The 26,665-nt window shown below is 46.4% G+C and overlaps 1 protein-coding gene across 6 annotated transcripts in view; it reads right to left on the bottom strand.

Annotated features, from left to right (window-relative positions):
* SRPK1 (SRSF protein kinase 1) overlaps nt 1–26,665 on the bottom strand; it is a 49,567-nt gene extending 22,902 nt beyond the window's left edge. For 4 of the 6 annotated variants that reach the window (XM_030561260.1, XM_030561266.1, XM_030561265.1 and 1 more), the window contains exons 1-3: nt 26,472–26,665; nt 25,718–25,778; nt 3,851–3,969 (exon numbers count right to left, since the gene is read on the bottom strand). In XM_030561260.1, the coding sequence (XP_030417120.1) occupies nt 3,851–3,969; nt 25,718–25,778; nt 26,472–26,586 (295 nt within the window). In that variant the 5' untranslated portion in view covers nt 26,587–26,665. Of the gene's footprint in view, nt 1–3,850; nt 3,970–7,897; nt 8,050–25,717; nt 25,779–26,471 lie in introns of those variants that run through there. The other 2 variants (XM_030561261.1, XM_030561262.1) reach the window with 2 other exon arrangements.

Raw genomic sequence — 26,665 nt, 5'->3', positions numbered from 1 at the left:
CAAAACTCATCCGGAGCTCTCTCTCTCTCGCTACCATTTGTGCCATCAACATCAAAAAGTAACGCACTTTCCTGCACGTACTGCTGATAAGTGCTCCACTGTAACTTGCACTACTGTGATGGACCCAGGGCAGTACATCTATTCCATGTATTTGTTTTAGGTGTATAGTGTCTATACACAGCCCTCCCTGCTGGTGCTCTAGACCAGGCCTGCACAACTCATAAAGCGGTGAGGGCCACATTACTCCAAAGAAAACAGCTGAGGGCCGAAACCTCCCGGCCCCGCAGAAACACTCTGCCCCAGGGCAGCCCTGCCCTGCGGAAACAAACCCTCCTTCCCCAGCACCACCCCACCAAAACAGCAGTGGGCCAAAAAGGAAGGTTGGGAGTGGGGAGGTGATACTTCATTTTAAATCAACCAGGGGCTCCCAGCTGAAGAGGTGGCTGGGAGCCCTCAGGGTCAAATTAAAGGGCCTGGGGCTCCAGCAGCTGGGGAAACCCGGCAGGGCTGGCTCTAGGTATTTTGCTGCTCCAAGCAAAAAAAATTTGGCTGCCCCCCTGCCCCAGCCCTGGGCTCCTCTCTGTACCACCCTGCTGCCCTAGTCCTGGGCTCTCCCCGACCCACTCACACACATACCCTGCTGCCCCAGCGCTGGGCTTCCCCCTTTCCTCCCCACCAGTGCCCTCCTCCACACATCTCCTGCCGCCCCAGCCCTGGGTCACTGGTAACTCGCTCCCAGGGCAGGTCATTCAGCAGGAATTTTGGATGTGCACAAAACACAAACAGGATTGGTTCCCATATGGTTACAGAGCTGCAGTAAAGTGGAACAATTTTCGGCTTGTGTGATTGGAGGATATCTGGATGCATATTATAAGACTGTCCTCCATAAATGAGGAAAAGTTGAGGTGCCTTTATTATTCTTTTGTTCCACTCTCTTTCTATGGGGAATTTGCCAATGCAATATCACTGTCTTCCTTTTAAACAAACAAAAAGGCAATGGCTGTTGAAAATAGCAATTCTAGTCCCAAAATGCATTTCTTGCGCAATTTTATCCTACTTTTTCTACAGCAAGTTACAGTGGATCAGTATATTTGATTTGGGAGAAATGAAGTAATAGCTGCCCAAATTGAGCTTGAGCACTCCTGAATTTTGAGGTGTTCAAATCTGGAAGGCAGATGCTGGGGGGGGGGGGGCGGGGTTAGGCGCGGCCTGGGCTGTGGGCTCCACAGGGGAGCATGGCAGCAATGTGTCTGGAGCTGCACGGAGCCAGACACGCTGGTCTGAGTGGCACAGTAAGGGGGCTGGGGGTTGGAGAAGGGGTAGAGGGTTCCGGGGGGCAGTCAAGGGACAGGCAGTGGGGGGGTTGGATGGGGTGGAGGTTTGGGGGGCAGTCAGGGGACAGGCGGCAGTTGGATAGGCATGGGAATCCCAGGGGTTTATCAGGGGACCGGTTGGGGGTGGGGTCAGTTGGGGACAAGGAGAAGGAAGGCTTAGATAAGGGGCAGGGGTCTCGGGAGGGGGCAATCGGGGGACAAGGAGCAGCAGTGCTTAGATAAGGGGTGGGGTCCTGGGGGACAGTTAGGGGTGGGGGTCTGGGGAAGGGGCAATCAGCGGCCGCAGCCGGGATTCAAAAGGCTCTGGGGTGCCCAAAGCCACAGGCAGCCCTGAGTCCTTTGAATCCCAGCCACGGCTGGGAATCTCTGCGGGCAGCCCAGAGTCCTTTGACTCCTGGCCACAGCTGGCATTTAAAGGGCTCAAGGCTCCCCGCCGCTGCGGGCAGTGCAGAGCCCTTTGATTCCCTGCTGCTGCCGGGATTCAAAGGGCTCTGGGGTGCCTGCAGAGCACTGTGTGTGTGGCATTTAGAATCCCTGCACGGGCCGCACAGTGAAGGTCCGCAGGCGGCATGTTGCTCTAGAGCCTATGGATTACTACACCCATTCCAAAATGGGAGAGAGAGCCCTGTGGACAAAGTATATATCATCTACTGTCTACATTGCAGACTTAACACTTGTTACCTTTATTGCTTTTTCCCCCATTGCCTACATTGAAAGGTTCTAACCCACATGAAGAGCGATCTGTGGGCCCAGAGGTCCAGAATATGCTACAGGGAGGGAAGAAGTTTATTTTACTCTTTTCATTCATTTCTTTGATAGTTTTTTCCCTTTTCGTTTTGTTTTTATTTTACTTTGTAGCTGAATAAAGTTTTTCATTTGTTTCCCTCAGGATCCAATGACAGGAATGCTCTGGGTCTCTCTGTGTAGGCCAGAGTTCTTCCCATTCCCTTAATTACGCCAGAGGAGCTCTGCAAGGAGAGCATGGTAGAGAAGTGGGTTAACTAACTCCATTCTATTTTCAGAAATGTGCATGCATTTCCTCTTATCTTTTCAGGAGAATCCCAAGGGAAGGGAACAGGGGTAAAAAACAAAACAAAAAAGATCTCAAAATTAGAAGCTGCTTTTTTGTTATATTTGTATCTTGTTGATCTGGGCTGTTTTCATGTAGCCACCTTGACAGAAGACAGAGTCAGTGTCCTGAGCTGTCAAAGACAAATTATCACTGAAGAGTGGGCAGTAGCATTCAGGGATTGCACTGGGAGAACCAAATGCCATGAATCAGTTGCTAGGCGAGTGTTTGCTGTCTACATTAGCACTTCACCAGCGCAGATTACCACAAAAGCAGCGGGCACAGCCGTCCTTGGAGCATAGTTTTGAAAGCCTGTGAACTGTTGCTACCAATTGAGAGAGAGAATCTTTGGTATATTACAGGCATGTTAGAGGGCTGCAGAGCCTAGAGGGGTTCTCAAAGGCTAAAATAGGCGGTAGGTGCCCAATTCCCATTGAAAGTCAAAGAGAGCTGAACACCTAAGAGTGCTGTCTTAGAAAATATACCCATAAATTTGTTTGTGTGAATAATCTGAGCACTGGTGATATCCTTAAATGATGCATTGAAAACAGAACCCTCCGCTCAGATCTTGACAGGTAAAGAGCCTTTCAGATGACCTTTAAAAAAAAAAAAGACTAGAATAGGTAGTTAAGATGGTAAAGCCATGCAGCTGCGTGACTCTAAAAAATGTGGCCATACGCAGAGATTAAAGTCTCAGAATCTAGAGACTCTTCTCCCTTCCATAACTGACAAATGCACCTTCCAAGGAGAGTTCAGCTAATTCTTTCCTCTTTGAGGCAGATGGGAAATGGGTTTGTCAAGTATCCCAATGATCAGATTGCAAAGTATGCAAGTTAACACAGACAGAACAGTGAAGACCAAACTTATCCCCACATCTTAGAGGTAAAATTTCAAGCTGATCCTGGCTTGGTTTGGTAGTCAAAAGGAACCTCTTCCAGAGTGATGGGAGACATCACTAACAAGAGTGGAAAGGTTTAAGAATCTTATCAACCAACAATTCTAATATCCACACCACAGTAGTCACAAGTTAGCTTCCCATTCTGACATTCTCTTTATCCACCAAGGAAACAGACTCTCTCTTGCTCTGCATACCTCTTAGGAGACAAGGGACAGGGTCTACACTAACTGCACTGGTGCAGCTGCGCTGCTGTAGTGCTTAAGTGAAGATGTGCCTCTGCCTAATGGAGGAGAGCTTCTCTTTTTGGCGTACCTAATCCACATCCACAGTAGTTATGTCAACGGGAGAAGCTCTCTCACCCACATAGCATTGTCTACACCTGGGGGTTAGATCGGTATAATTATGTCACTCATGGGGTGTGTGATAAGTCAGTAATTGTAGCTCTGGCCAAGAAAATCTATCATATTAGACACCACAGTCTTAATGCCCACAGGGGAGAGAATGCCACCAAACTGTATTTAGCAAGAGTCTAAAGAAGCAACCTCTCACCTTTACAGTAATCATTTGGATCCTCCTGTTCATCATCATCTGATCCCAGGATTTCCTCCTCTTGTTCAGGGAGATCATTCTCTGAATGAGTAGCAGGGCCTCGATGTTGAGTTTCAGGCCTGAGAGGGTAAGAACATAAAGGTGCAGATACATTAGGTTTCAATTCAACAGGAAGCATTGGAGAGAGTGGAGAAGAGAATGACAGTAAGTGGCCTACTCTCACATTTAAAGGCTTTTACTCCCAGGTTTGAAATGCCAGGTGACATATAAACAGCAGCTCTTTCCTCTTCATAGCTGAGAAACACAACTGACTGGTCTCTGGGGGCATGTTTTATAGTCAGAACAAGAAGTGTGCACATTTTTTACAATGAGTTAAAACCCAGCTGATCCCACTGAGATAATAAGTTACTGACCTCAGGAGTTCATCCAGTCTCTTTTCACATTAAAGATTTCAAGTCAGTGAGGTTTTTTTTTTTTAGCAATTTATATTTTAAAACACTATTTATATTGAATCTGAAGACCATAAATGAGTAAAAAATGTTAATTAGTTTAAGACTGATGTCATGCCCATTACATGAAACCGTCCCCGATTAAGAGGATTCAGTGATATTTCTTGGATATTGCAGTCTCTTCTCAGTGAAGCAGACTTTCACCATCTGCTTTGAGGAGGGGTTGGTATAAAACAGACTTTAGGAGTTGAAAAGATATCTTGTAAGGAAAGAGGAATTAAAAAGTTGCTCTTTAAGAAAAGAATTAAGTGGCTGCCATTTTAAAACTTGTGCCTTTTGTACTCCAATACAGAAGATGAAAGATATTTAAAAGATCTTTCTTTTCTTTTACTAACAACTGAGACGTCTATAGATGAAAGTTTCAGAGAGTCTAGTTAGCTTTTCACCATATATGCTGTACTAGGCTGATTGCAGGAACAACAAAGTTAAGTTAGTCAGCGTCACTTCCTGGTTCTCCTGCATCAGCACAATATTTTGGTTTCCAATGCGATACGGGGGTGTTTAACGCCCCAGAAACATTTAAGTTAAGATTTGAGTGTATGACAGTTTCAAAGCCACATACTGAAACTAGCTGGTAATGTCCCTTTAAGGGATGATTCCTTCTAAATCCAGAAATACTCAAAAGGAACCATGGAAACTGGTCCAGAGTAACATTGTCTCCCCATTTCTCTATTAGTTACTAGCTGTCAGTGTTCAGTTTATGCTTATTAACTGAGGGCTGCAGGAAAGTCATCATCCCATTATGATAAAGTACTGGGAAATGCAGAGAATAGCTGCTTTATCAGTTGTATTAACTGTGCCATTAGTAATAGACAGTGAAAGAGATGAAAGACTTTCCTTTTTTCAGAAGTTTTAAAGCAAATCAAAAAATACATTAGACATAAAACCTTACAGAGCTAAATCAATCCCCTTCACAGAGTTCGCCTATCTTATATACTGCACGAGAAAGTATGCAGTCTACCAACCGTGTTTATTATGGCAGTACTAAGGGACTAACCAAGAACAGCGCCCCGTTGTGCTGGGCGCTGTACAAACACTGTAGTAATAGATATATCACTACTAAGACTGCATTTTTAGAAGTGAAGTATAAAACTACAGTTGACAAAATAATATATCAATGCATCTTTTCTTTATAGCATGACATACTAAGACAAGATCCAGTCATTCACACTGAACCTTCTAGACAGTGTGAATTAAAGTTCTATTGTATTACAACTATTGTTTTCATAAGTTAGTAATTGATGCCTCCCATCCACTTTGCTTAAAATTCTATTCCACGTGGCTCAAAAAACCCCCCAATGATTACTGAGGGCATGTCTACGCTAGAAACATTAGGGCAACTTATAACCACCGCAGTGGTTCATGTCCAGTCATGCAGATCACTGCTCCTGAACTGTACCACATGAACATTTCCAGGAGATTACCACACTACAGTGATGCATGCATTTATCTGTATTCAAACAGCAATGATTTCCAATACTGTAGTTTGACCTAGTTCACGACTCTAAGCTAAAAACAAACAGAAAAAACCCAAGCAGTTCTCTGCACCCTGCTCAGCTAGCTGAAGTCTGTCACTTTATTTGGTGAAAATTAGAGAGGGAACAAGTTTGTATGCTACCCCAAAACTAAGCCAGATAGCAAGAGGACAGAACCAAACTGCAAAGGAACATAGTATGGCTAGGGCTGTGTTATTTGTATTATCATGGCACCTAGCAATACTTCTTATGGATCAGGAGCCCACTGGGCTAGGCGCTGTACAAGCGCAGAACAAAAAGGTGGTCCTGTCCTAAAACAAGCCACCGATGAATACAGACATATGGGGGAGTACAAGGAAACAATATTGGTCAGCATGATAGGCAGCTGTCTCAGCACACCAGTAGACTACCTGGTTTTTGTTTTTGTAGCCATGGCAAAGTGGAGTTTTAAGGAGGGATTTGAAGAACAATGAAGTGGCTTTAAGGATGTTGCTCCTTTCAAGGACCAGTTTGAAAACTTAGCAAGTGGATGATGGAGTCAATGATAAATGATGGGTCGGAAAGGGCTAGGTCTTAGAGGCTTGAAAGTGAAGACAAGTTGCTTATATTTGATGTGCTAGAGAAGGGGGAGACAGTGGAAGCATACAAAGAGGGGTGAGATGGTCAAAAAGGATAGGAAAATTGTCTCGGCAGGAGCATTCCGAATGGATCTGAGTGGGGCAAGACTGCACAGTCAAGGCCAGAGGGAAAAAAGGTTTCAGTAATCCAGATGTGCTATGATGGATGAGAGCCTTGGGAGCTACAGCAATGAGAAGGGTTTGGGTGCTAATATCCTGTTTACACCCAGGAAGAGGAAAAACAGCAGACAACAGGGAATTTAAATCCAGCAGCCATACCCATCACATTCAGTCTCCTCAATACTGCCCTAAGATTTTTTTCCCTTCATGTAACCAAGTACTACATAGTTCTTCAGGGAAGGTGTGGGATAGGGACAAGAAAGTGGGGCCACAAAAAGATTCATCTTAAGTGGTCCACAACAGAATACTTGAAAACCACTGATGTACTTGGCAGTGCTCTTCCTGCATCAAGGAAGTTATCAGAAACCACTCAGGCCATTCTGCTGGAAATTTCTAGTTCCTCCTCATTCTAAATGGAACCAACATGTCATGGCTATTGACCATCTAGTGTCTGATGCACCCTATAGTTTACATCTCACACTGTCCCACAGCTGAGATTCAGTCTTGGAAGACGTGACAGTTTTACATACAGTTAATTATTCCCCCATTAGCCATGTATAACAGTCAGATCTTTATAATACCATTTAAAATTAAAAACTCTCTCCTCCAAATCATCTTTGTTCTACTACTCAAATTCATTAGAAGGCATCAGACTCCCCATAATAGCCTGACTTCTAAAATGCCAACTGCAGGGCCAGATCAAAAGGGGACACTAATATGGTCAAAGTAAGTAACAAGATTAAACTCTCTACTAAATAGAGAGCAAGAATTCAGTCAAACCAATTCCCCAGATATTATCACACAAAAACCTCATAACATCCACCCTATCTGCATACTTCAGATAGCCTAGCCTACAAAGAGGCAAAAAGGCTGCTGGAGAGAGCAAGAGTCCCATTACCTGTATTTAAAATGAAGGAGTAAGAAGCAGATAGATAGCTGTCAGTATGGCAAAAATGCTAAAAGAAGCCTCGAAAGAAATGGGTGATATATAGCTACTCAGCAGAATTTAGAGACACTAATTTTTATAACTAACATGCTCAATGCTAGACTAAAATGCACCCTGATTTGAATTTTTATATTTGTTCCCTCTACCTCCTAATTAATCTCAAGAGTTAACTAGGTTTGCAGCCTGCCTCTGCAATCACATATCAGATAATATTTTAAGGGAGAAGAAAAGATGACGTCGAGTTGCAGTATTCTAAGGCAAGCATGAGAGCTTTCATGGAATCCACAAAAGTCTTCATCTAGAGACACAAGTCCTTTTTCCCCCCTCTAAGGAAGCCCTTAAGAAGAGCAGTCGTTCACACAAGACAAAGAAAAGCCTACCTGCACGAAGCACGGACTCCCATTGATAGAGATACTCCTGAAGATGAACCAACAGTTTTCGAAAGAGCCATTAAAAAAAAGAATCAGCTAACAGATTGTTCAGGCAGCAGAGGTGCACACACCACTGGTGGAGTGCTGCACCCTGAAAGCAGCAAAGCTTTGTGCAAGAGGGAGGGAGAAAAAGGATTTGTCTCCACCACCTAGCTGTAGATGCATAGCACTGCATTGCAGGTAAAGGGCCATGCAGCAACACTGAGGGGGTTGCTCTCAGCTGATCTTTCTGCAAATTTAGTCATACTCTGAGTTGAACATAAATAGATTCATCAGATTTCGTTGATGTTTACCTGGTTCTACAGTCTTCCCCTGAGGAAATTCTGAATTCAGTCAGATTTTCAGTTTTATCTTCCTAAACTGAAAAAGCATCTCCTGACTTTAATCTGCCTATTAGACAGCCTTTTATGGGACCAACTCCTGTTGGAGAGACATGCTTTCGAGCTTACAGATAGCTGAAGAGCTCTGTGGAAGCTTAAAAGCTTGTCTCACTCACAGGCAGAAGTTGGTCCAATCAAAGATATCATCTCACCAGCCTTGTGTCTCTATCATCCTGGGAAGGACATGGCTACAACAACACTGCAGATTCAACAGTGCACTAGAGTCACAGCTTTCAATGAGCACGAGTGTCATTAACTGCTGATGGTCCAACCCTTTTGATATAGAAACCCCAGTGCAATAAAGCAGGAAATGGAGGGTGTTCAAGGTAAGAAATATTTTCTTAAATTATTCCAAACTCCAGCAGCTGTGGATACAGAAAAAACTCCTCACCCTTTGTTAAATCACGCCAAGATGTGAGAATATTCTAAATCATTTAAAAATATTAAGTGGACATAGCTTTCTAATGGTAGGTGTTCAGCATCTTTTCTTGGATGCCATAAAGGCATTTCAGCACACATTTATCTTCGGCTTTGTGGAATTCACAAGGGGAAACAGATCAGCAGAAGTATAACATTAATGTACAATTTCTGAGTTTGTTGGCAATTAAAAATGTTTTCTGATAGAAGTACTTAAAATTACACACTATGGATCTTACCTGCAGTACTTACTGAGGGAAAAATTTAGACTGAGTTTTGCCTCAGTAAGGACAGTAGGATTGGACTCTTATCAATATTCAACTTATAGTCAACATTGAAGAATACTTAACTCCCTCAGTAAACTCCTCTTTAGTAAATTCAGCACTGCCTTTTAATTTAATGAAAGCTGTCAAAGCCACTTAGCAACATCTACATATTAGAAAAGACTTAGTTATGCAGTATTTTTTACACAATAGTCACAAATTACTGCGTATTTACAGAACACAACACACAATTACTCCATCAACCTCTGCCGGTTCGTTGCAAGAGTTCTGGCTCCTTAGCTTCTTGTGCGAATTTACTAGAAGGGCGGTCAGGTTTGGCCATCTGGTGAGAGAAGGCTGAAAGGGATCCTTTTACTTGTTCCCCAACTGCTTAAACTAGTCCAAAGAGGGAGGTACAGAGAAGGTAAAGACTTTAAAGACTTTATCTACCAGACACCCTGCCTGCATGGAACGTTTTCTTATTCTCCCACAGTTGCTGCTCCATTGATGTTATCAACAGTAGCCAAGCATTAGAGTAGACCGGCCACTAGTACCACCATGCCATCTACTTCTGTTCTGAGCTGGTCTGTTAGTAGCAGAAGAACTGCACCACAGCTAGTACAAAGGTGAAAGATTTCTAGACTTGCCAGCATACTCAACCTGAGTTTACTGGGCTATTTGCATTTCATTATCACATCTAAAAATTTTATTGTCTGTACACTCACTAGTCGGGAGCTAGAAAGGCATTTAAACTTTCCCCCAGGTGACCAAGAATAAAGGAAGGACCGATGCCTTTTTGTAGTGGTCTTATATCAAAAATAAATTTGTAACAAAATATCAAAGGAAATATCAAAAATACTACATCTTTCTCCTCTATTGTGTGTGCCTGTCAGCAGCTCAAATGTGAAAATAAATGGCTCTCGTGTTAAATGGAGGGATACAGTGATGAAAGCCAACAGCTTTTTTCCCCAAGTGTTGTGATTTTTTTTTTTTTTAAGTTAGCACTTGTGTAACACCATCCTTCCCCTACCCTTCTTGTCAAGTACTCAGGTTTCACTTCCATAGTAGCTGCAATGGAACTGTGCAACAGTGTTTCACAGAAGATAAAAAACCCATCTTCCCCATTTTGCAGGTGTGATGGAGTAGGGACTGTCTGTGTGGGGAGTGGGAGAGCAGGGGAGGACTTTAGGGGATGGACGATGCCAGGGCCTGTAACCTGAGCTAGGTAAGGGAGGGGAAAGGTCAACACCTTTACCCGGGAAGGGGACAAAGGAAGGGAGTGGCAGGAGGGAAGCAGTTTGAGTTTGGGCTTGGGGCTGTGTGGTTGGAATTCAGGGTATCCTAGCTAGGATCCAAGCACCCTGAAAGCCCAGAAGGACTCGGTGGAGGGGTCCTGACTGTGCCTGCAAGCTCTGCTGTAACCTGCGTTCCTGTTGTCCAATAAACCTTCTGTTTTACTGGCTGGCTAAGAGTCACTGTGGGTCCCAGGAAGAGGGGTGCAGGGCCGGACTCCCCCACACTCCGTGACAACTGGTGGCAGCGGCGGGACGTACTGCACCCCGTGGACGGCGCTTCCTGCAGTAAGTGACTGGGGAGCAGTAAAACGAAGGGGTGAATAACCCCTGGGAGTGTGTGCCCAGTGAGAAGGACTTTGCAGTAACAGGGTCCCCCGGGGGATTGCAGCGAGCGGTCCCAGGGGTGAGGAGTCTGCAGCTCGACCCTGGCAGAGAGGTGGTGACCTCACGAAGGGCTGGTGCATTAGGGGTCCCCTGGAAACCGTGGGGAGCGGCGAGCACCCCGGCCTGTGAGTGGCCAGCAGGAAGATGTATGCCAAGCAGCGCAAGTGTGACCTGCTGGAGCTATGCAAGCAGAGGGGGTTGCGCCCGGGGAGATGCACCAAGGACCAGCTGATTGCCCAGCTGGAGCAGGGAGACCGCATGAATGAACGGAGCCCTGTCTCTGAGGGAAGCAGCCGAGCAGATGCAGCGCAGGCACCAGTGTCTGTCCCCGCTGGGAGTGGTCAGCCAGCGGACGAGGGCTTCCCGAGACCCCCCCCTCCTAGGCGTAGGGGAAGGGCGGGGAGGAGCCCAGTGTATACCGAGGGCACCGTGACACCCCCGGCCAGCAGGGGATCTGCCCAGCGAAGCTCACCCCCCAGCAGGGGATCCTCCCGGCAACGCTCGGCATCCGTGGAGCGGATGCGGCTGGAATATGAAAGGGAGAAGCTCGAGTTAAAGAGGCAAAAGCTGAAGGAGAAGGCGAAACAGCGTGAACATGAGCTGGAGGAGAAGGAGAAACAGCGTAACCATGAGCGGGAGGAGAAGGAGAAACAGCGTAAACATGAGCTGGAGCTGGCCCGGCTGGCAAACAGTGGGGCCCCGGCTGTGGTGAGTGAGGGGGGACCCAAGCCTACAAAGAGCTTTGATAAGCACTTGCTGCCCCGGCGTAAGGAGGGGGAGGACATAGATACCTGCCTGACGGCCTTTGAGAATGCCTGCGAGCTGCACAGGGTTGACCCTGCAGACAGGATCACAGTTCTCACCCCCTTACTGGACTCCACAGCCGTGGAGGTGTACAGCCGACTGAAAGGGGCGGAGGCAGGGGACTACGAACTGTTCAAACAGGCCCTGCTCCGCGAGTTTGGGCTGACTCCTGAGATGTACCGGAAAAAGTTCCGGAGCCAGCGTAAAACCCGTGAGGTCACATACCTACAACTGGTCAACCGGGCGCAGGGGTATGCCTGCAAGTGGACGGCTGGGGCCCAAACTAAAGAGGACCTGCTTGACCTATTCATACTGGAGCACCTGTACGAGCAGTGCCCGTCCGACCTGAGGCTGTGGTTGATGGACCAGAAGCCGGAGAACCCGCAGCATGCAGGCCAGCTGGCCGACCAATTTGTGGACAGTCGGGCAGGGGGTGGCCGGGAGGAGTCTCGAAGGAGCAGGCCTGCCTCAACGCAAAGAGTCATCATGGGACCTCCCAAAGGGGGCCTATAGAGAACCCCCCCAAAAGGGGAACATCCAGTGGCAGGTCCCTCCGACCCACTCAAGGGGACCCACGAGATATGGGCTGCTATCGCTGTGGCCAACGAGGTCACATAAGGGCCCAGTGCCCCAAGCTCAGGGACAGACCAAGCAGACCCAACCCGCAGAGGGTGGACTGGGTAAAAACCCAATCGGAGGAGGGGCTACATTCCCAGGAAAGGGGGGCTGGCAACATACCACCGGCGGATGCTCCAGGTTCCGGGTTTTTGGTTTACCGGGTGGGCGCGGGGCTGCCCCTCCGGAAAGAGTGCATTGTTTCCCTGGAAGTGGATGGGAGGAAGGTCACTGGGTACTGGGACACGGGCGCAGAGGTGACGCTGGCCCGGCCCGAGGTGGTGGCCTCAGATCGGATGGTGCCCGACACCTACCTGACCCTGATGGGCGTGGGTGGGACCCCATTCAAGGTACCCGTGGCAAGGGTACACCTGAAATGGGGGGCCAAGGAGGGCCCCAAGGATGTGGGGGTACACCAATATTTGCCCACTGACGTGTTAATGGGAGGGGACCTTGAGGACTGGCCTAGTAACACCCAGAGTGCCCTGGTCGTGACTCGTAGTCAGAGTCGGCAAAGGGCACTGCACCCCGACAACGGGGAAGGTACTCGACCCGAGGTGCAGGACCCTAACCCAGGGAGCGGGGAACGCCCAGGGGCACGGTTCAAAGAGGCTGCGGCCTCAGACCCAGCCAGCAAGAGAGAGCCGGTCCCCATCCCTGTCCCAGCTGCGGAGTTCCAGGCCGAGTTGCAGAAAGATCCCTCCTTGCGGAAGCACAGGGACCGGGCTGACCTTAGTGCGGTACAGACCATGAGGAGAGGTTGCAAGGAGAGGTTCCTGTGGGAGAAGGGGTTCCTGTACCGAGAATGGGCTCCCCCAGGAGAAGTAGAGTCATGGGGGATCAGGAGGCAGCTGGTGGTTCCCCAGAAGTTTCGTCACAAGCTGCTGTACCTGGCTCATGACATCCCTCTCGCAGGGCACCAGGGAATCCGGCGCACCAGGCAGAGGCTGCTACAGAACTTTTACTGGCCTGGGGTCTTTACCCATGTCCGACAGTACTGCCAATCCTGTGACCCCTGCCAGAGGGTGGGGAAGGCCCAGGACAAGGGGAAAGCGGCTTTGAGGCCTTTACCCATCATAGAAGAACCTTTCCAGAAGGTGGCAATGGACATAGTGGGACCCCTCAGCAAGACGACCCGGTCAGGGAAGAAATACATCCTGGTGGTGGTGGATTTTGCCACTCGCTACCCCGAGGCGGTGGCCTTGTCCTCTATTGAAGCAGACACAGTGGCAGATGTGCTGCTGACAATTTTCAGCCGGGTGGGGTTCCCCAAGGAGGTCTTAACGGACCAGGGGTCCAACTTCATGTCGGCCCTGCTCCGGTCCTTATGGCAGAAATGTGGGGTCCAGCACAACTGGGCCTCAGCGTATCACCCCCAGTCCAACGGGCTGGTAGAAAGGTTCAACGGGACGCTGAAGATGATGCTAAAAACATTTATGAACCAGCACCCGCAAGATTGGGACAAGTACTTACCTCACCTGCTGTTTGCGTACAGGGAGGTACCCCAGGAGTCTACCGGGTTTTCACCTTTCGAACTGTTGTATGGAAGGCGGGTGAGGGGGCCCCTAGATCTGATGAGGGACGAGTGGGAGGGGAAGGCCGCTCCCGAGGGAGAGTCAGTGGTGGAGTATGTCCTGACCTTCCGGGAAAGACTGGCCGAGCTCATGGGCCTGGCCAGGGAGAATCTGGCCCGAGCCCAGAGGAGGCAGAAGGTCTGGTATGACCGCACAGCACGAGCCCGTGCCTTCGCCACCGGGGATCACGTGATGGTTCTCATCCCCGTGAGGAGAAACAAACTCCAGGCCGCCTGGGAAGGGCCCTTCAAGGTGATCAAGCAACTGAATGAGGTAAACTATGTGGTGGAGCTGTCAAACCGGGCACATCACCGTCGGGTGTACCATGTGAACATGATGAAACCATACTATGACAGGGGGAATGTGGTGTTGGCCGTGTGTGGACATTGGGAGGGGCAGGGAGATGACCCCTTAGTAGATCTATTCCCTGGGACAAAAGCTGGTTCCCCCCTGGAGGCGATTCCCCTCTCTGATCAACTGACCCCGGGCCAGCATGCTGAAATCAGAGGGGTGCTGCATCTGTACCGACAGCTGTTTTCCAACCAGCCTGGACGCACTAATTTGACTGTCCACCGGGTGGAGACCGGGTCACATCCCCCTATAAGATGCTCCCCTTTTCGGGTCACTGGGAAAACTGCCCAGGATCTTGAAAGAGAGGTCAGGGACATGCTGGCTTTGGGGGTGATCCAGCCGTCTTCCAGCCCTTGGGCCTCACCAGTGGTGCTAGTCCCCAAGGATGGGTCAATCCGGTTCTGTGTGGACTATCGAAAGCTCAATGCCATCACCGTATCTGATGCCTACCCTATGCCCAGGCCTGACGAGCTCCTAGACAAGCTGGGAGGTGCTTGGTACCTTACCACTATCGATCTTAGCAAAGGCTACTGGCAAGTGCCGCTGGACGCAGATGCCAGGCTGAAATCGGCCTTTATCACCCCTCTGGGGCTCTATGAGTTTCTGACCCTGCCCTTCGGCCTCAAGGGAGCACCGGCCACCTTCCAGCGCCTGGTGGATCAGCTACTGAGGGGGATGGAGAGTTTTGCCGTGGCGTATATTGACGACATCTGCGTCTTCAGCCAGACCTGGGAGGACCACATGTCCCAGGTTAAACAAGTCCTGGACCGACTCCAAAAGGCTGGGTTAACAGTAAAGGCGGAGAAGTGCAAGGTGGGGATGGCTGAAGTATCTTACCTGGGCCATCGTGTGGGGAGCGGCTGCCTGAAGCCGGAACCAGCCAAGGTGGAGGTGATCAGAGACTGGCCTGCTCCCCAAACCAAAAAGCAGGTCCAGGCCTTTATTGGGATGGCGGGGTACTATCGAAGGTTCGTGCCCCACTTTAGTGCCATAGCCGGCCCCATCACTGAACTGTGCAAGAAGGGGAAGCCAGACAAGGTGATCTGGACTGAGCAGTGCCAGGAGGCTTTCCGGGCGCTGAAGGAGGCTCTGGTTAGTGGCCCAGTTCTGGCAAACCCAGATTTTGACAAACCCTTTATGGTGTTCACTGATGCCTCAGACACGGGACTGGGGGCAGTGTTAATGCAGGAGGATGAAAAGGGGGAGAGACACCCCATCGTGTACCTGAGTAAGAAGCTGCTACCCCGGGAGCAAAGCTATGCGGCCATCGAGAAGGAATGCCTGGCCATGGTGTGGGCCCTTAAGAAGCTAGAGCCATATCTCTTTGGGCGACACTTCACCGTATACACCGACCACTCTCCCCTGACCTGGCTGCACCAGATGAAAGGAGCCAACGCCAAGCTCCTGAGGTGGAGCCTGCTCCTGCAGGACTATGACATGGATGTGGTCCATGTGAAGGGAAGTGCCAACCTGACAGCGGACGCTTTGTCCCGGAGAGGGGGCCCTGAACTTCCCCAGGTCACTGGGCAGAGTGACCCCGCTCAGTTCAGTCTCGAAGGGGGGAGAGATGTGATGGAGTAGGGACTGTCTGTGTGGGGAGTGGGAGAGCAGGGGAGGACTTTAGGGGATGGACGATGCCAGGGCCTGTAACCTGAGCTAGGTAAGGGAGGGGAAAGGTCAACACCTTTACCCGGGAAGGGGACAAAGGAAGGGAGTGGCAGGAGGGAAGCAGTTTGAGTTTGGGCTTGGGGCTGTGTGGTTGGAATTCAGGGTATCCTAGCTAGGATCCAAGCACCCTGAAAGCCCAGAAGGACTCGGTGGAGGGGTCCTGACTGTGCCTGCAAGCTCTGCTGTAACCTGCGTTCCTGTTGTCCAATAAACCTTCTGTTTTACTGGCTGGCTGAGAGTCACTGTGGGTCCCAGGAAGAGGGGTGCAGGGCCGGACTCCCCCACACTCCGTGACAGCAGGTCACCTCTCAGAGTCCATCAGCCCCATCTATACAGAGGTGATGAAACCTGTGAGCCATTTGCTAGCCATGAGTTTAAGACTTATGTGAAAGGTTTTATCCCCATTAAAAGAGAGACTTCAATTGAGCAATCTTCAGAGAGTAGTAATTAATCTAGCGTAAACTAAGGCCCGGCCTGCACTTAAACTAGATTGACAATAGCCATGTTGGTCAGGGATGTGAAAAAAATATATGCCAAGTGCTGTAGTTTTGCTCCCACTCCTAGTGTGCACACAGCTAAGCTGACAAAAGACTGCTTCTATCAACTTAGCTACTATCCCCTGGGGAGGCGGTATTCCTACACTGATGGAAACAACTCTCCAGTCAGCAAAGGCTGTGTCTTCAGTATATTATGCTGGCACATCTATGGCAATTTAGCTATGCCAGTCTAGTCTCCACAGCATAGTCAAAACCTGAGTTACAAGGATAAGGTATTGCTACTGACTCATTCTGGAGTTCTTCCAAAAGGTCAGAGTCAATTTACACCTTACTCATCTTGCCAATGTTGTTTCATGTCTGCATGCCCTTCGCAGCAAGATCTTGCTTCACATGCAAGATGTTTAAAAGGCGTTTTTACTTTTTTCCTGGAGGAGACTAAAGCCTTTGACTAGGCTCTTAAATCTTGAATACTCATCCCACCTTCGCTTTTGACATTAGTACATCAGGTCAAGTTCTCCCCAAGAGAATGATGTCTGCCTAATTGCTGTTTCTTAGAGCACCTGCAGTGACAGAGGCAAGATCTTATTAATGCACATCCAGTCAAAGGAATGCCTGCTTCTGCTGTCAACCTCCATGCTTTTCTTATCCACAAGGTTTGCAGAGCAACAACATCGAGATCTCTGCATAAATCTGACAAGTCATTATTGTTTGGACTCAGTCCTGTAGTACAAATTCAGGTATGGCATTACAGAATTTGTTTCCAGGTTAGGTGGACACTACTTTCCTCCCCCAGTTATTCTTCTAGTTTAACTATTTTTAGGAATCATTGTGCGTACACACACACAGAAGTTTGCAACACTGGTACTCTCCTTCCATTTTGCAACCTTGAAACCTGCATATGTACTTTTTCATTACAATTTATGGCTAGTATGTTTCACCTACATCATTGAAACTTTTTAAATTTGAAGGACCTGGGGGACCAAATATAATTCATACTTTATGAAGCAGTTACCATCCTGTAGTTCTTGTTCTTAAATATTTTGTAATTATAGGCGATCCACCCACTCTCCCATAAATTTGGCATAAGTTTTTATTCCCTCCCTTTTGTTCAAACAGAATTGGTAGTTACAACCAACAAAGGCAGACCTGTGACATCTGCTTACGTAGTTTAACAGTTTCAGAACTATAAAGCCATAGGAGTTCTATTGTCAGGAGAAGAACTCACAGGTGGAGAGATATTCTAATAATTCATTTTTGAAAAGCTATGTTTCTCACAGCAGTCAACACAAACAAGCACTTTTGTTTAGTGGGTGTTCAATTTGAAGATTAGAACCACTGAATTCCACATTAAGATTGTGCTAATGTACACAAGCGAAATGATTAAGTTTCTTGTTCCTCACTCCCACTCCCCCCACAAGCATTTAATAGTTCAACAAAACAGAACTGTCTGCCATATCACTGCACAAGCTGTGAAGGGCTTCCATGGAAACCAGCAGAGTTTAATTTATGTCTTGTCATGTGCAGTTTGATAACGACTTTTGTGTTTGTGGGCAAGTCAACAACTTTTGACATGTGTTCTGAATGCTTCTGGAAGATTTTGCATTGGTATTAACTGCAAAGAGCAACAGGAAAAACCTAATCCAAAGCTCTAAGGGAGGGCAAAGCCTTCAAGGAAGAAACTGAGGACAAACTTGAGAAGGTCAGGACCAGAAGATATTCCAAGGGAAATAGAAAAGAGATGCTGAAGAGATGTAATATAGCGAAGTGAGAAGCCACCATAAATACCATTCTCCTGTACCCCTGATTTCAGTAAACTCCCTACTTACCAGGGCGCAACGGTGGAGAGAGAGAAGCTGACAGACTTGAATCTTGTGAGCCCTCAATTAAGTAGTGGCTGTTTTGGGGCAGAAAAGTGACTGATCAGACCCCAGTGCATCCTAAGAGCCTTACGTGCAGGACTATGGGTAATTATCCACCACTATTTTAGATTAAATAAATGGGAGATAGCATTTGTTATACAAAACAGTGTCTGTTTATGCTAGTTGAGATGTTTCCTCATCACTGTACTACCACCTCTGCATCTCCACTGGTGGTAGTAATGGTGGGAGTGCTAGAGTGACAGGACACTGACACCCTGTTTCTATCCCCAATCTGCTCCCACACATCTCCATTCCTGCCACTCAGAGCAGACACCCACACTTGCCTCCTGTCTGCCTAATGACCCTCCCCGAGCAATCCCCTTTCTTACTTCTCTGAATATTAATGTTGCTGCTTCCTCCATCTCCTCTTGCTGCCAGTGACTGGGTAGGGAGAGAGGGTTGATGAAATTTGATGGTATTAGCTTATTTCAGTTAGTAATAACAGTCAGATTCTAGAGTAATTTAAATGCATCTGTGGATTAAACAGCATGATGGCTGAAGTTTTACTTAGATAACAGATGCAGATCACAACGTATTGGAATTTTCTCATTACAGATATTGGCTCTCAACTGACAGAAGCCTCTTAAGCAGGGGTTGGCAACCTTTCAGAAGTGGTGCGCTGAGTCTTCATTTAGTTAGGTTTTGTGTGCCAGTAATACATTAACATTTTTAGAAGGTCTCTTTCTATAAGTCTTTAATATATATACACACAACAATAGTTTTAGTTATAAAGTAAATAAGGTTTTTAAAATGTTTTAAAAGTTTCACTTAAAATTAATTAAATTAAAACACAGAGTCCCCCCCAGATCCGTGGCCAGGACCCAGGCAGCAAGAATGCCACTGAAAATCAGCTCACATGCCGCCTATGGCACACATGCCATAGGTTGCCTACTCCTGCTGTAAAGAGTCATCATTGCTCAAATGAATGTGTGTGTCCACTGCAAAAAGCCTTTAGAACACCTACAAAAGAGCTTGGACATGAAAGACTGAAAATACAGAATAATATTTTGCATTTATAACATCTGTCAGAGGATTTCAATGGGCTTCACGCAGAAAGATGCCACAATTTTACAGATGGCTGAACTGCAGCACAGAGATTAGTGATTTGTATGAATTCCATGTGAACCAGAACAATCAGGAAGAGAACTCAGACTCAACTCCACTCCTGTTTTAGCCACGATAGTCATGTGGCCCCTGGCATATGAAACAAATAGTACACTCCAATCCAAGTACTGCATTTATTTTTAGTCCCTGTATTTTAGTGCTGTTTAGAGTAGGGACCATCCTTTATTCTGTGTTTGTATAGTGCCCACCACAATAGGGCGCTCCTGGTCCACCACTGCAGCCCCCAAGTACTACCCCAACAAAAGCTAAAATTTCACATATGAAGCAATTTTGGGTGCCCATCTTGACACCTTAAATGGCCTGCTTTCCAGAGAGTGACAAGTGCCCAGTCCTCTGGAAGTCGGGTCCTTTTAAGGTATCTCACACTAGGCATTCAAAATTAGTCACTTTTGAAAATACAGGCTACAGTCAATATTAATAAAGTATAGAGAAGAGCAGACGACCTTCATAAAATGAGACTTCAAAACCTAGGATCATTTAGCCTATAAGGGAAAAATAACTAGGTAGATGGAACTTGAGGTATTAAGCTATAAACAGTACAGTGACAAAAAAAGTCAACCCTTAATTCACCATGTCCCATGACAAAGGATCACTCAATTAACCAGTACATTCAGAAATCAAAAGGAAATACTGTAGAGGATAATCTACAAAAAGACAAGTCAAATACTATAGCTATATAGTCACTATTATTTGTAGTTATTCATGCCAACGGTAGTATTCATGCCAACGGTAATAAATTTCCATGCTTCAGGGTTGAATTGCTCACGCTGCCACCCTTTCACTTCCTGCATACACAACACTGAGTACTTTGCATTATAGTTCTCTACTTTTTCTGAAGCATAAGGTATAAACCACTACAGGAAGCAGGATATCAGATCTGATGAACCAGTAATCTTATCTGGCATGGGAAAGCCAGTATGCTAGTCAGTATCTGGGACGTACACGTAGAGTCAGCAGCAGGTCTGTTCCAACAGTCTGATATGAAGAAAACTAGCAATCAGGTTAAAAAAATCTTGTCTGTTTATAATGTGCTGTGGTTCAAGGAATTCAATATGGAACAAATATTTCTTTCTACAACTGTTTTGAATGAGTGAATTTTTTAGTCTCATTTTTAACCTTAGTTTTGACCTCAGCAGCATCGCACAACAGATTTTCCTCACAGCAGATGGAAGAGAACAGTTCGATCTTCTGAATGCTTGCAATATAAACTGTACCGAATAAAAATATCAAAGCTCTCAAGCAATAGACTATCAGAGACCTCAGATATCTAGTTCTAACTATTATAATTTACAGGAAGCACACTTAATGCTCAAGACTGTGCACACAGCATGACAATTACAGATGTAATCTATACTTTAGAGAATGTGCAAGCGGAGAAAATTTCAATTAAAATTGGCTGGCTCCCTGTTAAATTGACTTTACAACTGATGCACTTTTGACAGCTACAAAGTGACAATAGCCAACATGCGCTGGTGATATCACCCTGACACCCACCAATTTCAATTCTAAGTCACAGCACCAAATCTGACCCAGTACAATTAAAGTACCATAACTCCTACAATAAAAGCAGGACATATTCCAATATAAATGATATGATAAAAGTCATATCAAATTAACCTTGTAACATGATCAAAGAATGCTATTGCCTTAGACATGTTCTTACTATATATCACTGCTGTTATAGTTAAATTTAAGGATACTCACGATTAGCAGAGCCTAAATTAGATTTTCCCATTGTATTTTGATTCATGGGAATTCATGTCACACAGATATATGCTGATTCTGCAGTGTCTCCACTTAGCGTGCTCCATTTCCCATAACCCAGCAGGCTAGTGACAAAACTGTTTCTTGCTGAAGCACAGTTTTTGCAAGTTTCAATGCACTAAAGAATCACAAGCACTAAGCTTAGCAGGTTTAATGTCACAACCTGAATGCCCTTGCTCCAAACAAAAAAGTGTTGGTATTTATATGCATTTTTATTACCAAGTGTTTATTGACTATGGAAGACTACATACAGAATTTTACTGGAAATACATCATGAAGTGTGCTCAACCTCAACCCATCATTACCAAGGATTTAGAAAAAAAAGAGGACACTTTGTAAAACTGCTGTTGTACAGATGGTGCCTTGCAACAATGGAGAATAAACACTGAGGGCCAGATTCTACTAATCAATTTCAGTGTGATTTCTCATGGAGTAAAGTACTCAGTGAAAATAAAGAGAGTGAGGTGGCAGGCAGAATTTGACTGGGTGATAGGATTCACTGGGAAAACCCACTGAAAAACTAACAGTCAAACAAATGCCAGAACTTCCTGTAGTTAGCAGTTATGCAAGGGACTGTGACTAAAGACACTATATACGGTCAAATATTCAGGACACCCTCAAATACTTTAATGACTTTCCTGTTCAGTCACCAGTTACTAAAAGACTCTTCCGTGTATTTGATTCCTTACCTTACACTCTATGCATTCCTTCACCCTACAGCAGGGGCCTCAAACACGCGGCCCGTGGAGTTATTTCCTGAAGGCCACTATAGGTGCGGACTCCACCGGCAGCCAAGCTCTCTCCTGCCCTGAGTGCGCCGCATCCCCGCTCCTCTGCCTACCTCCCAGTGCTTCCCACCGCCAAACAGCTGTTTGGCAGCACTTAGGACTTTCCAGGAGGGAGGGGAGAGGAGCAGGGACATGGCGTTCTCGGGGAAAGAGGCGGAGAAGAGGTGGGGCTGGGGATTTGGGGAAGGGTTTGGAATGGGGGAGGGGAAGGGGTAGGGGTAGGAAGAGGCTGGGAAGGGGCGGGGCCTCATGGACTAGATGACAAGTCTGAGGTATGAAGTTCAGCATATATGATTCTTTGCTGTAAGCAGTTGGGAAGAATGCGTTAGAAGTGGAAACGTATTCTGTATTACAGTTTTTTTTTAAAGTTAGTACATTGACTTTTAATAGCATACTATAGTACTTATTTTTTACTATACTTTTGTATTGTTGTATGAAAAGGTTTCAGTGATGCGGCCCTTGGGCCAATGTACTTGTCCTCATGTGGCCTTCACGGTGATTTGAGTTTGAGATCCCTGCCCATGAGTGACAAACTAATTCATTAACCATGTCAGCCACTCTCTAGTTAGTGACCAAATCTAACATGCATGGTGATCAACTGTAGTAGGGAAAAAGCTTTTAGAATTAAAGCTGCTTAGCCAGTTGTTCAAAAGCTTGCTAATCAGACAAGAGCCACCATCCTCCCAGAGTAAGGACAAGAATACACACACCAAGTTACAGCATTTTATGATGAATCCCAATTTGTTGTTCCACTCCAGCCAGTAGCTGTGTCTCCTCAGAAGTAAAAATATTTTTGTTTAATTGCCCTTTCATCTCTTCTCCTTATCAAAGATCTGATCCTATTGGACAGACAAGGCTAGAAAGCCAAGAATCAGTTTAAAGTAACAGCCACTATATTTACATAAGGCAGACTGGTTAACATGGACACTGAACTGTTTTACAGCAAGTGATGCTACAGACACTCAACTGTAACATTTAACTTCAGAACAGTGAGATCCTTTCCTGTAGCAAGCCTCAGTTCTTCTGAGGGGATTAACAAGTTATCTGCAAACTGGCAGCCATGGAGACAATATTCTAATCACCCCTCAAAGGCAATTTTTCCTTTCCACATATCCTCATTCTCCGATCTCACAAGGTGTAGTAGGTAACAAGTTATGTCCACCATGTTCACTCACATAGGAGCATCATCAATTATTACTTCATGCCAACTTATTGTAAATGTCCCACAGATATTATACGGTGTATTCTAGAGCACGTGTAGACAAACATGCAATTAGTTCACAATGTGTCTGCCTCAACACTACACTTTCTACCTTCTTAGCAGCAAGATATTTTCTTTCACTTCTATGTTTCCTTCATCCCGGAAGTGGGACTGGTCCAAGCAGAAAATCCTTTTGTGTGTGATATCACGCCAAATAAAATACAGGCAAGGAGGAAAAAAAAAAAAGCTTTAGAGGGCCTCACACATTACTAGCGCCTCTTCGGACATTCTATTTAAATTAATACATCAGTTAAGAATGCTGAACTTTATACAACAGATCTGACGACCATGCAACTAAATTCAGTAAACAAACCATGTGCCACAGCAGAAGATACACAATGTATGTGCACAAGACAACATTTTAGAATTCAGAGCACTGAGCTTGCAGGAGACCTGGTTACTATTAATGGCTATCACAGACTCATATGACTTTTTAAAAGTAATACTTGAATTTAATTTTTCACTTGGTTCTCACAGCACTTTACAAAAGTATTTTTGTTACCACTTGCCTACTGTCTGATCAAGGCAGAGTGAGGACTAGAAATTGGGTTTAATGATTCAACCCTGAGAGCTCCTTGTTTTCTTGATCTATAAGATACAGAAACAACTTACTCGCCTTTGTAAAGTGCTTTGAAATCCTTGTATGAAAGGTGTTAAACAGCTACAGGGTATTATAACAGAAGAAATTCTGCTGGCACAAAAGCATGAGTTACTGAAAATCCCACCTCCTCCAAGAGAGGAATAAAAGTATATTTATTGGTTTTTAGCCCACACTAAGTGGCTGACCCCCAGTACTCAGTTTCAAAACCATGATAAATTCAGGACTAAGCAGTGTCCTGATGGAGGCTTTTTGCATTTTTAAACCTTAAATTTCAATTTGCTTGTATAATGGTATGTATTTTAACTTTCAGATACAAGTTATCCTTAAACCTTCACAACCTGCTAGTGTACAATTTGCAGATCTGATTAAATGTTTGTAGAATTGAAGTTGATGCTTGAGAGAAAGAAAATAGTACTGCCCGTAATTAGAGATGGTAACCCATGCAGCTCCCTGATTTTCTAACTCCCACATACAAATATTATGTATGTCTAACACACACTGTCTCAGCACAGGGGGTTAGACTTGACCCCGTAATGTCCCTTCCAGACCTACATTTCTACCATATGTTTGCTTTGTAGTGCTGGGCTCCAGAGTTTAGTAATCCTTTTAAACAAGCGAGCTGCTGTCTGCTCCATTTCTGACAACCAGACCCAAAAAAATTCATCTAAAGATACCTCGGTGAGCTCTGTCCAGTTGAAGAGATGTGGTCATGCCTTGAAATAAGTTCATGAAATACCACAGAAAGAAGTTTATAAATGTGTACAAGTAAAAAGTCAGTACTTTGGTGGGCAGATTTTTCCAGTGAATTAGATAATTGTATTGCTTAATTTCTTGTCTGTGAAATCTTGAAACCAAATGAAGGAAGGAAGGAAGGAAGGAAAGTGAGATGCAGACTCAAAAGTTCCACAAACCAACTCCGCAGTATAATGAAAGTGATAGAGTTATTTTGTATACACAGTGATGACAATCTTTGCAGATACAATATACAAACCACTATGGAGGCCACATTATATTCTGTCTAAAAGACAGATGGCTCAGTTATTTCAGAATTAAAAGTAAGAACCTATAATGAGTGATGGGGAACAGCTCAAGATCAGAGATGTCAATCTCTTTTCTATACCTTCCACAAAAAAGCACTACTTTGATTTCCCCTCCAATTTGATATTAAAACAGATTATTTTCAGTCCCACCAATAACCCCTTCCTAGAGGCAGTTTATTATTCCAAGTATAAGACATTTATAGTTTAGAAGAGTTATAGTTTTTAAGTTAAATATTTTTTAATACAATATGATTGAATGAATTCACCTTACAGCAGCTATTCTCAAAAATATATGTAACAATTATAGGAACTTCTTCTGTATTTTAAAGTTAGCTGAATTCCTAGAGCTACTTAAAATTTAGCCTCTTGAATAAACGAACAGGATTTGTAGCTCCCACTCCCCAGAATTCATAGTGAGTATATGGAATATATTTTGAGCACTTCAAAAAGATTTATGGCGCTACTATGGATTTCTGTAATGTAATTGATATTTCTTTTAATCTCGCTTACTAAAAGGAAGACTTTGCACAAAACCATCCACCTCTAAGAGATTAGTAGATTTAGTGAAAAGCATTATTAAACTCATCTGCAAATCAATCAGGACGCTCATTTGCATGTGTCATTTTATAAGCTGGTAGTTAAACAGATGCTTTTCTAACCTAAACGATGCCTAGGAGACTGATCAAGAGAGGCAGACATAGGTGTCATTTCAACCATTTTATGAAGAATCACTAGACCCCTTTAAGGCTCATAGATATGGTCCAGTTCTTACATTAACAGAGAAGGGGTGCACAGGGGACTTTTAGCCTCTGGGAACCTCAGACTTCACCCTCCAGGGTAGAACCAAAGAGGGAGGAAATTCCTTGCCCTCGGAGCAAAAAGGAGACCCCTTCAGTTGCCCACATGGAGCCACCAGACCTTGCTCCTTCCCACCTAAGCTCAGGAAACCAGGGCTGGATGTATAGAAGAGAAGCCCAAGCCCAACACCAGTTTCCAGTTGACTGGCAGTGGGGATCGACTTACTTTTTCTGGGCCTTGTCTTTCTTGGCTTTGGTCCGTTTCTTCCGGGCCTGCAGCGCTAGAACTGGGGGAGAGAAATGCAGACTGATGAGACAGGGTAGGGTGGAAGAGGTGGGAGTGAAGCCTGCAGTGGGAGATGCATACTAGAAGAAAACAGAGGTTTGAGGGGGCATGGAGCATGAGACGGAGAAGAAGCAGACAGACAGGAGGGAGCAGGGGGACAAGGCAGACAGACAGGAGGGAGCAGGGAGCATACCCGGGGGAGGAAGCAAGGCAGACAGACGGGGGGGGGACGACAGGGGACACGCCCAGGGCAGGAGGCAAGGCAGGCAGGCAGACGTGGGGGGCAGAAGGCGCAGTCTGGGGAGGAGGACAAGGCAGGCAGACGGAAGGAGGGATCAGAGGACAAGGCAGACAGACGGAGGGGGGAGGAGACGCCCCAGGAGGAGGTGCAGGGCAGGCAAATGGGGGAAGGGGCAGGGCGGGCAGACAGACGGGGCGACAGAGAACGCACCCGGGGGAAGGGTCAGACAGTGGAGGGGGCAGCAGACGCGCTCGGGGGAGGGGAGCAGGGCAGACGGGGGCAGGGGACGCGCCGGGGGGGGGGAGCAGGGCAGACAGGCAAACAGACGGGAGGCAGAGGACGGCCGAATGGCGCTGCCTGCGAGGGACTAAGGGGCCGACGCTCGGCCCCGGGGGCACGTGTCGGGGGGAGGCGGCCCGCCAGGCCCGGGCCCGGAGAAGGCGTCGCGCTCACCTTTTCGCTCCATGGCGGCCAGAGCCGGTAGCCCCCACGGCGCTCCGCGCGTGCGCTCTAAAGCATTCGTCTGCTTCTGCGCCTGCGCCGGGCTGGGCCGCGCAGGGAGACGCATGCGCACTTTCGGTATCTTAACGCGCCGCTGCACGCGCCACCAGATGTCCTCATCACCCTCCCTGGTGCCGCTCGAGCTC

This window comes from Gopherus evgoodei, chromosome 4 (assembly GCF_007399415.2).
Source record: "Gopherus evgoodei ecotype Sinaloan lineage chromosome 4, rGopEvg1_v1.p, whole genome shotgun sequence".
In the NCBI taxonomy this organism is placed as follows: domain Eukaryota; kingdom Metazoa; phylum Chordata; order Testudines; family Testudinidae; genus Gopherus; species Gopherus evgoodei.
The sequence above is the reverse complement of the archived record's forward strand: the minus strand, read 5'-3'. Positions and strand labels throughout refer to the sequence as shown.